Source organism: Episyrphus balteatus, chromosome 3 (genome assembly GCF_945859705.1).
Source record: "Episyrphus balteatus chromosome 3, idEpiBalt1.1, whole genome shotgun sequence".
NCBI lineage: Eukaryota > Metazoa > Arthropoda > Insecta > Diptera > Syrphidae > Episyrphus > Episyrphus balteatus.
Window position 1 is genome coordinate 4,060,206 of NC_079136.1, and position 10,491 is coordinate 4,070,696.

Here is a 10,491-nt window from a genome sequence, read left to right on the forward strand (position 1 = left end):
GATTATTTATTATCCTTGATTGGGTTCCTTGTGTTGCATGTGGCTGCATGCTATACCTTTTTCGCAAAACCTTCCCCATGAACCTTTTGGATTCGTTCCATCTATTTGGCGGGTGAAATGAGGATGCGAAGCTTTGCTGTTCAATATTTGTTTAGTGTAGCGTGATGACTAAACGATATGGCCAGCCGGCAAGGGTCGGAGAAGGCACGAAAGTGCGCTATATGGCTTCGCAAGGATGCATCATAGAGTGTTGTAAGTTGCATATAGCGTATATATAAAATCTCTACATGGCAACGATGCTGATGATGATGTTTTTACGATGCGATAATAATATGAGCATTCTGCGCGATTCCAGCGCCATATTGGTTGGCCATAAAAATGGAACCTTGATGTGAATTTACAGTAGGTGTCAATGAAATTTTATTGTTAATGGCGATTTTAGCATTCAGATGAATGAGGAAATGATTAAATTCAAATTGGTTTATTGACTTCATAAAATTTGCTAAATACACGATTAAGGTTATCAACTAAACGATCGGAAGAATTTTACGGTTTTTCTCAAAAGTCATGTTTTACGATGAAATTAAATGGTTTGCTGACTAAGAAATACACATCGATTTGTCATTTTTATCTAAAATTAATTGAAACGGATTTTTTCGCAAAAACGTCCGATCTACATCAATGAACTCGTGATATTTCTTTTAGACTTCAAAACATTATCGATGATTTTGAATTTCAGTAATGTTGAGTTAGGAGAGTTGCCAACGTTAAACGTTATGGACTTACAGCTCAATCTAATGTTTCTTGGGAGACCATCTTTAGCGAAAGTCACAGTTTTTTCTGTACTATCTCGAGGCTCGAGCTAAAACCCAAACCAACGTAGAAAAAAAAAAGCGCAGCTTACAATAAGGTGATGCCCACTTTAAATCCCATTTTTTAAAACAATTATTATGATATCGGCAAAAAAAAGTGGAATCCACTTAATTTCTGTTAATTTTAAGATGAACTTCATTTTATTTTAATGTGAATTTTCAACTTAAAAAGAGGTTGTCTGTAAAGCCGGTTTACGGAGTAGTCAATTGAAGCGTTTATTTATTTCAAACATTCATTTCTTATGAAAAAAAAGTGAAAAAATCATTTCCATCACACAAAAATTCATTATTTTTGATATAATAAATTTTATACCACCTGAAATCTTATCGCTTCAGCTCAAAGTATATATATCGATCATGTCTATTAGGCATCTACAAAAAGAGCTAGAATTTTTTGAACTCGATCAATTTTCATCAAAAAAAGCAAAAAAAACATATAATTTTATGTTCTCACGCTTTTGAATCAATTTTTTTAGACAACCTATACAAAATTTTGCATCATGTAAAAGCTTATAATTTCACCTTTCATATGACGTTTCAATCTTATTTCTGCGATGCCTAGAAAAATAGTTAGAATTTTTTAAAGCCAACCATGTCGAAATTCCAAACAGAGATTACGGTTTTTCCCACACTGGTGGCTGTTCATGATCAACAGATCTCCACAGGTGTTTTGAGGTAATTCGCAAGTTTTTTAATTTAACATCGTGTAGCTTGTAGTGAATGTACAGTTATGTGTGATATACCAAATGAAAGGTAACATCATCAGGATGCTTAATAAAGTTAAATCAAATTTGCTTTAGATCAAAAGATAGAACCTGTTGAATAATAAAACTTTATTTTACGGTTATCTCAAAAAATTGTGACCACAAAATTGATTGAAATTTTGCACAGATATAGTCATGTCTATTATCTATCTACAATATAAATTTTATTTATTTATCTGTTGAAGAAAAAAAGATAAAAATAAAAAACGGTTAAAAAAGGTCAAAAAACTTTGGACAAAAAAACTTGTTTTTCCCGTTTTTCGGTCAAAAACCATTTTGAAATACCAATTTTTTGCACATGTGTGCGCACAGTCATAGACTACATGTTCTATTAGCTTGAGATTTTTTGAATGCTACAAAAATTTAAAAATAAAAACTCACCCAAAAATACCCCAAAATAAGTAGGTGTTTTTCAAAAATTCATATTTCGAAACGCAGAGACTTAAAAAAAAATCCGTATTAGGGCCGGTTTGTTGACACTCGATTATCTTTTAATCAAGGATTTATGTATGGAATAATCCTTGATTAAAAGATAATCGACTATGAACAAGCCGGCACTTAGACTCCTAGCTTTTTTTTATTATCTTTCGAATGACGTTTTTCAAATTGTGAGAAAAAAATTCCCCTATACCTACAATCACTACTTTGTCAAAGGTCTACATCATGTTTTAGTTTTAGAAAACTATTAATAGCTTGGTTTTGAAATTTTTTAGAATTTTTTAAATACCATTGTCAGTCTTGCAATAAATTTATCTATTGATTAAAAAAAAATTCAACTCTTTACTTTGTCGCGTTTAGAAAATCCTTCAAATTTATTTAACTTTAGGTTATTATCTTTCAAATAAGTTATAGAAGATTTTTGTATCATTTTTAATTTTTAATTGAAATTTTTGGCCGCACTGCGAAAGTGCGAGAGTGGAACGGTAGAAAATGGCGTCACTTTTTTGTGGTGGCTGCCATGGTTCATCGATTTATAAGACGTCAAAAACCGAAAAAAAAAATTTAAAAATTATCGTCAGACTTCAGTTTAAGTTGCAGTTTATCATGATAGTAAAACAGTCGTCCAACAGTGGCTGTCAGTTTTTTTTTTAATGTTTTTTACATATAATTAAGATAATTTTCCTCTTAAATTAAATGGATTTCTTTTAAATTTTCGTAGTCAAGAAATTAAGAAGACCTGTCCGCTTAATTTAAGACGGAGGTAGCAGAAATCTGCTTAATTTAATGTGGAATGCGCAAATAAAATAAAATCAATATATCGATAACAACTTTTATCGATAACATTAGCCTTGTTTTATTGGTACTCATAATTTTACTGAGTATACATTTTATGCTGTAAACAACAACAATTGATTACTTTTATTTATTTATTAATGATCCTTATTGTTGAAGGGTCAAAAATGTGTAAGTTTAGAAAAAAAATATATTGTCATTTGACCATAAGTCCGTTTGGGTGCTCCCCAAACAAAAAAATGTGAATATTTTCGGCCCTAATAGTGTTTGCGTACAAAAAACCCTATGTAATATTTTACGTCAAACAAATTTTTCATTAAAAGACAGTTTTTGTCCCCCCTCCTAAAAAAATTATCATAAATAATTTCTTGTGGCTGAAATATGAGTTTTGTCAAAATTCGTTCGACATGGAAAATTAACTTTTGTCGGTATTGTATTTTGGTGCAAAAAGTGAAAAAATATGTCTTCCAATGCCCAAGGAATAGGTATATTAAAAAGAAATTTATTTCTTATCAGGATTAAAGGTTGACCCTTTGGGAACCCAAAAATATTTATTATTGTATTGTTTTATTTTTTGTTGACTTCTTACAAAATAAAAATTAATGATTTGCAATTCTAACAGCTTCTTTTTCCTCTTTGGTTATATCCTTGTCCCCCCAACCCCAAATGGGATGACTGCCGTCTCCTGTTCTTCTTACACGTTTCTCAATCATTTCTTTAGACACAGATTTTTTATCATAAGTCCAACCAATTCTACTAAAAAGATCAATCGTGAAGGTTGTAAAATTAAGCAACGATCCGGGCCATTCTGCAGCTTTGTAATCCCACGGAAAGACATGATGATAATTGTGCCATCCTTCTCCCAATGTCACAACAGATACTCCAAAATTTTCTGTTGGATTTATTGCTCTATCGAAAAAGAATTTTAATATATTCATCAATGAATTAAAGAAGAGAGTCTTACTTTTCATATGATTTGTATCCGTAAATATGTGCGGCACTATTGACCAACCATGTGGCATGCAAGAATATACACCAACGAAACATTGTTGCCACAAACCATGAATTGACGAAACTCTCATCCCAATAATACATTGGAACGATTGTTGGTATGATGAAGGTTGCAATTGGCATTAAAATCAAGTAGTGCCTTCAAAAGTCATAAACATATTATTAAATCGATAACGATAATAAATCGATAACTTACTTCTTTTGGAACATAACGATAGGCTCTTTTTCAAGATCTGACATATCGACATTCTTGCCCTTGGCCTTGACATCGGGATGTTTCTTGCACAGCAGCCAACCCATGTGTGAGAAGAAAAATCCTCTGGTAGCATTGTGTGGATCTGCATCTGTTTCAGCGTATTTATGATGAACTCGATGATCTCGAGCCCAATCGTAGACAGCATCTTCAAAAGCTACAGTATTGAAAATAATTACCATTAGCTTAAACTGCCACGTTGCTTTGTATGTACGATGAGCCCAAAGACGGTGAGCTCCAGCAGTTACTCCGAAGCCAGAAATAAGGTACAAAAATGCAACTGAAAATAATCGAAAGTGAGGTTTCAAAAAAATCGAAATTTCGATGAATTGAATGGAGTTTTAACTTACCAAAAAGATTTGTTTGCCACTTTGCTGACGTAAACATCAACCATGCCCCATACACAGCTGATACATGTAATATACCAAATGCAATTAAATTTCTCCAAACTAACTCGGGTTTTCGTCTTTGAGGTGTGGTAGGTGTTGTTTCAACAATAGCGGCCAATTTTTCATCTACATATGGATCAACATCTGTTTCGTATAGAACTTTTGTGATTTCCAAAGATTTAGTATTTGTATTCTCAACATTCTGGCAAGGAGGTGATTGTTTAAGATTACTTGTAGCGTTGGGCGCCATTTTTTAATTCTAGAAAACTGATAAGAATATTTTGTTAAGGTTAAATTTTGTGTTTCGTGTAGAAGAAAAAAGAGACGTAAATAGAAAAAAAAAAATACAGTTCTTGATAACCGATGAGTTATAAAGCTGCTTATACATTAAAAAAATATAGTTTAGTTATGTAGAATTAAAAAGCACACACTTTGGAAAAAAGCAGACATACAAGTTCTTGTGAAAGGCGACTGGAGATCGCAAAAGACGATCACGCAACAGAAACAGGAGTATAACCAATGTTAAAATACAGCAAATACGGTTTTTCGAAAAATTTGCTATAATTCGAGAACCTAAATTCATTGAGAAGAATACTACGATTCTACAGAACTTTAGCACCAAAGCTTGTACGATGAAAGTTTTGGGACTTTGGCAGAATGTTTAGAAGGACAGTTTTGGATTCTCGCTAAAATTTCTAAGAGTACAAGAAGATATTATGTTTGCGAAGAAGAGTTGCTGAGCGTCCTCATGTCCATATTCGAACCACTTGGTTTCTACCTTGTGAAATTAAAGTTACTAATGCCAAAAGTTTGCATGATAGCTGAGACATAGCGGAAAGTTGTGTCTAATGAAAGCTGTTTAATAGGTACAATTCCCGCAACTTGAAAAGCAAAGCACTAGATGAAACAACATGCAATTGGATCTCACATGTTTTACCGTAAGAGATGTTCATCTGGAAGTAACCCATAGTCTGTTAGCGGACTCATGAAATTCAGTTTGGCGGCATAAAACTCCAAGAAAGGAAAGGTCCAAATGAAATACTCTTTGAGTACCTGAAAAAAATGAGACATCGTGTCAAGATGGCTCAGGATTCTAATCTCCAAGCTTATAAGCGGTAATAAAAAACCTACTCAATGGAGAGAAAGTTGTCTTTTCCGAATCTTCAAAGGAAAGGAGGACAAGTAAAACTGTGATAACTTCTGTTGGATTAATCTGATATCACACAGCATGAAAGTCGTTGAGTGGATTTTCCAGAGACAGGGAAGGATTCCGGAAATCTACTTGTGTATGATCATGAACATGTAAAAGCAAGTAAATATTATAATATATAAAGTTCACGAAATAAGGAATAGTAAATATAAAGGTTAGATTCTCCGCAGGACACACCGAAGAGTTCTGAATCAAAGTTGGTGTGCACCAAGGGAGTGTCTTAACTCCTTTGCTCTTTATCACAGTGCTTTTAGCATGAAGGTGAGATGATGGATCCGAAAGTAAATCAGATGATTGAGCCATCATACAACATCCTTGCAACAAGAATTTGGATAGATGTTCTAGACGGAAATGGTTTATGGGTACCCCATTAATTTCAATTCTTACCAACTGCTTGTAGTATTAAACATAAAAAATTGTTATTTACTGACTATGGGATCATCTGAAAGGTATTTTTTGTGATTGCGGTCGTTCCTTTGGTTTTTGCAAAGAGTTCCACCTACGTATTTTATCTTTCGGACGTTTGGTATTTTTTATTATTATTTGAAAATAGAGAAATACCTTAATATTTGTGAACTGTCTTTGTGAAGATAGATATTCCCTATATTGGCTTCAACTTTTTTAATTAATCACTTAATTATATGAAATCCTTCACTCACTCGCACTTATTATGAAAACATTCGCACAATGTTCGGGAGTCCGTCTGTTAAGCTGTGCTTTACAAACTAAACTAAATGCCTCAACAAAGTATTTTGTTTTCTTTCGATAAGAAAGTTTAATATTCAATAGTTGACTTTTCATAGATTTCTCATTAAATTAGTTGAAAAAAAAAAAAAGAAATCTAGACCGTGCATATAATGAAACAAATACTCGTTTACAGTTCTTGACGACTCAGAATGCACTTTTATTAATGTCAAATATGTAAGGAAGCATATTTGGGTGTATATTTTTTTTATGAATACATAATGCAAAGTCTGAATATAGTTTGTACTGCATGGCCATTATTATATTTATATTCATTATTCCAATAATAAGAGGAGCTATAGGTTTTATACGTAGGTAGGTAGGTACTTTTCATAAGTTAAAGGGTTAAAAGGAAAAATGAGAAGCAACAAATTTGAATACCATATCAATGATAATACAACTTGTTGATATATTATATTCCATACTTCCTTAATGTTGATTTACTTGCGATAGGTTATAAAAGGGAACTATATTGCAAGTCTTGCAATTAACGAAAAAATTTTACACGACAGGTACATACAGTCGGTTGCTTTTAAAAAAATTATTAAACAACACAATTGGTTCATAAGATTTGATGCAGCATAAAAGTGATTTAAGTAATCAGTTGTCTGAACAAAGGGCTTCAGAATCATCTTTTGATCCATGTCATTTCGAGACTGGTGTCTAAAAGGATTCGAAGAAATTCATGTTTGAAAAGGGGCGTATATACAGGGTGATTAAGGAGTAATGTGCCAAAAAGATAGAGCGTTTAGGTTAGGTCGAGACAAGAAAAAAATCGTATGGGAGGGGGGGTCTATTTCTCCTCGTGTAGCGGGTAGGGGCAATTAAAAAAAAATTGACTTATTTTGGAAAAAAAATATTAAAAATCAACGGTTATACTTACCATAACGTGCTATAACTTTTTGTAAAGCCAAAATCCTAGTATTTTACAAAAATTTTAAACAAAGCCATTTAATGGCACAGTTTTTGAAAAATTAATTTTCAAAATCAAAATATCAATGAAAAAAATTGATCAATTCAGGGTTAATCCAATACTGTATGACTTTATTGTATCCTTATTTAAGTCTGAATGTTTAAAAAATAATTGACAAATGGTTAATGTTTCATAAATTAATTTATTACCAAGTCCAGCCACGTAAAAACAGAAAATAAAGAGGATTTTTAGAAAAAAGTAGTTTTGGTTTTCTGTTAATTTTTCGAAAATGACAAAATATTTTTGAAACTGGTTTTCAGTTTTTGTTTAAAAATAAATAAAAGCATCGAATTTTAAAAACTAAATAAGTCCTTAATTACATAAAATTTTGAAAAAAATTAGTTTGAAATTTTTTTTTTCCAATTTTTTTTTTTCAAAATTTTGATTTTAAAAATTAATTTTTCAAAAACTGTGTCATAAAATGGCTTTGTTTAAAATTTTTGTAAAAGACTAGGGTTTTGGCTTTACAAAAAGTTATAGCAAGTTATGGTAAGTATAACCGTTGATTTTTAATAATATTTTTTCCAAAAAAAGTCAATTTTTTTTTTAATTGCCCCTACCCGCTACACAAGGGGGAATAGACCCCCCCTCCCATACGATTTTTTTCTTGTCTCGACTTAACCTATACGCTCTAGCTTTTTGGCACATTACTCCTGAATCACCCTGTATATAGTTATAGTAGGCATGAACTTGAAAATGTGCTATTTGAATTAAAAATATTAAAGTTTCTTAGTTTTACATTTCGAATCGAACAGTTCCGAAGAGTTCTAAGAATAGGGAAACAAAAACGTTGTGTGATTCGTTTGCTTTTGTTTAGGTTTTAGCCTTAAGTTTGACCAATTAAGACCATCCTGTCCTTAAATTATAGTGTAATATATAGGGATAGGATTTTCATGCACTTAAAAACGAAAAATATGCGTTTTAAATATGCTCTTAAAAATAGAAAATATATGCACTTTAAAAATGCATTTAAGGCCACATGAATTTGTAAAATATCAATATTTCTTTAAAATTATAAAAAGATTTTACGTAACTCTTATGAAATCTATATACGAAACCATTTTCGAATTCAAAGATGTAATTTTTTGGAAAGATTGGGGTTTTCTTAAAAAAAAAATAAATAAAATTGCCGAAAATTTACTCTTAAATAATCCAATTTATCATTTGATCGTGTTTTTTATTTTATTTATTTTTTTATTTTATTTATTTATTTTATTTTATGTATGTATATATATTTATTTTTTCCAATTGACTTTCAGTCACTTTTAGTCAAAAATTTCAAGCGTGTAATTTCGTTATTTTTACCAATTTTTACGAAAATATGCACGAAAAACATGCATTTATTTCCAAAATATATGAAAATATGCAAAAAAAAAATGCAAATGAATGCAAAATATGCAAAAATATGCACTAACAATTGAGTGCAATTTTAAAGGAAATCTCCTGATTCGCATACATAATTCGTTGCCATGCTTCCAAGGAGTTCCAAAAAAACATGCATTTGTATGGAAACCCGATCCCTAGTAATGTACAAGTCCTTCGATTGAATAATTTGCCTTTAAACAACTCTGCATTGTTTTCCGCTAGTCCAGTCATGACCTAGAAAAAGTCACACAAACTGAACAAGCATTCTTCCTAGGTCAACGATTCTTTCAATTTATTCTTCTGTTTATAAAGAAATAAAACCAGACCGAAAATGTTCACACACTAGTGTTTTTTTTTTTCGGAGTTGCCAACGGGTTTGTGTCTGTACTACAATAAATACATTCAAATCTGCTACAATTCAAAGCTTTGTACTTAAAACATTATTTAATTATACTATTTCTTCCTAAGTGGCAGCACATGTGTGTCAGTTACTGATGTCGCTTTTGAATCAAATTTAAAAAAGAAGCACCAACACTCTTTTAAATTAAATAAAGAAAGAAACTTTCTTTGTACTTTCGTACATAAAAAAAAACATTAATTTAGGTACTTTTAACTTCGAATCATGTAAAACACTGTAAAATATTATTTTGAAAAACTACTTTTTCAATCTAAACAAGAGTTTTATTGAAAATAATTTTTGTTTTTTAATTTTAACAAACTGAAAAGAAAATGATGAACAAAATTTTATATACCTAATGTGTTCTCAAATAAGATATTAATTTTTTGTTATTGAGATCGGTTTTATATTCTTTTAGTTTTGTTAAATATAAGAGATTTTGAAAACCTCGGTTTTAAGCCTAACTTCTTCTAACTTTTATTTTTATTCAACAAAGGTCACGGACATAGGAAGAAGTATTTTCTTATACATTCTCATACATAAAAATGAGAAATATTACAATTCCCATTACTATTTTGAAAGCTAAAAAGTCTTACCTCAGAAGCAAAGCAATCGAATCAATTTTCAAATCAAATATACATACATTCATCTGGATTCATTCGCCAGAACTTGAGGATGCTTTCGGCAGAGTAACCATTTGATCAACATTAGGTTTGGAATAATTGTAGGGGTCTTAGCAATCGTTTGAGAATGCATCGATTCTTTTCCATTCATTTGCATTTTTTGCAGTTTTTCTACTTCTTCTCTGAAAACATAACAAACACAAGCTTAAATTAGGTAATACCAAATACATGGACAAAAGGTATGGAAATGCAATTTCTAAGGGTTAAAAAACAATCTTACACAATACACACATTAGAGTATTAGTAAAAAAAAGAGTTTATGAACATCTGTTCGTGCTATTTTGTGAGCAAAAGTAAACTTGACAGCAGCATAAAAAAATCGAACTCGGGATAACAATCAGACATGACATGACGGCTCTAACGATTTTGTAAAAAAAAAATGTTATGTGAAAAATTTGGGCCGTAATTAAAGATATTTCCCTTAGAACCTTTTTCTTGTAAACGACACCACCGATTTCAATAAAAGATTTTAAACAAAAACGTTTTAGTGGCCTTAATATTAGAATAAAGCAAAATTTTCAATAAAATCATTTTTGGATTAAAAAAAAAAAGATCGAAATTTTGTATAAAAATCTATTTTGAAAACGTATTTTATAA

The 10,491-nt window shown here is 31.0% G+C and overlaps 1 protein-coding gene across 1 annotated transcript; it reads right to left on the reverse strand.

Annotated features, from left to right (window-relative positions):
- Positions 1-3,370: 3,370 nt before the first annotated feature.
- Positions 3,371-6,408, reverse strand: LOC129917168 (acyl-CoA Delta-9 desaturase-like). Its single transcript, XM_055997554.1, has 5 exons — positions 6,392-6,408; positions 4,484-4,789; positions 4,077-4,413; positions 3,834-4,019; positions 3,371-3,778 (listed from the first exon to the last, which is right to left on the reverse strand). The coding sequence occupies exons 2-5, from the start codon at positions 4,770-4,772 to the stop codon at positions 3,469-3,471; spliced, it is 1,122 nt and encodes a 373-aa protein (XP_055853529.1). The 5' UTR covers positions 4,773-4,789; positions 6,392-6,408; the 3' UTR covers positions 3,371-3,468.
- Between the last annotated feature and the right edge of the window lie 4,083 nt (positions 6,409-10,491).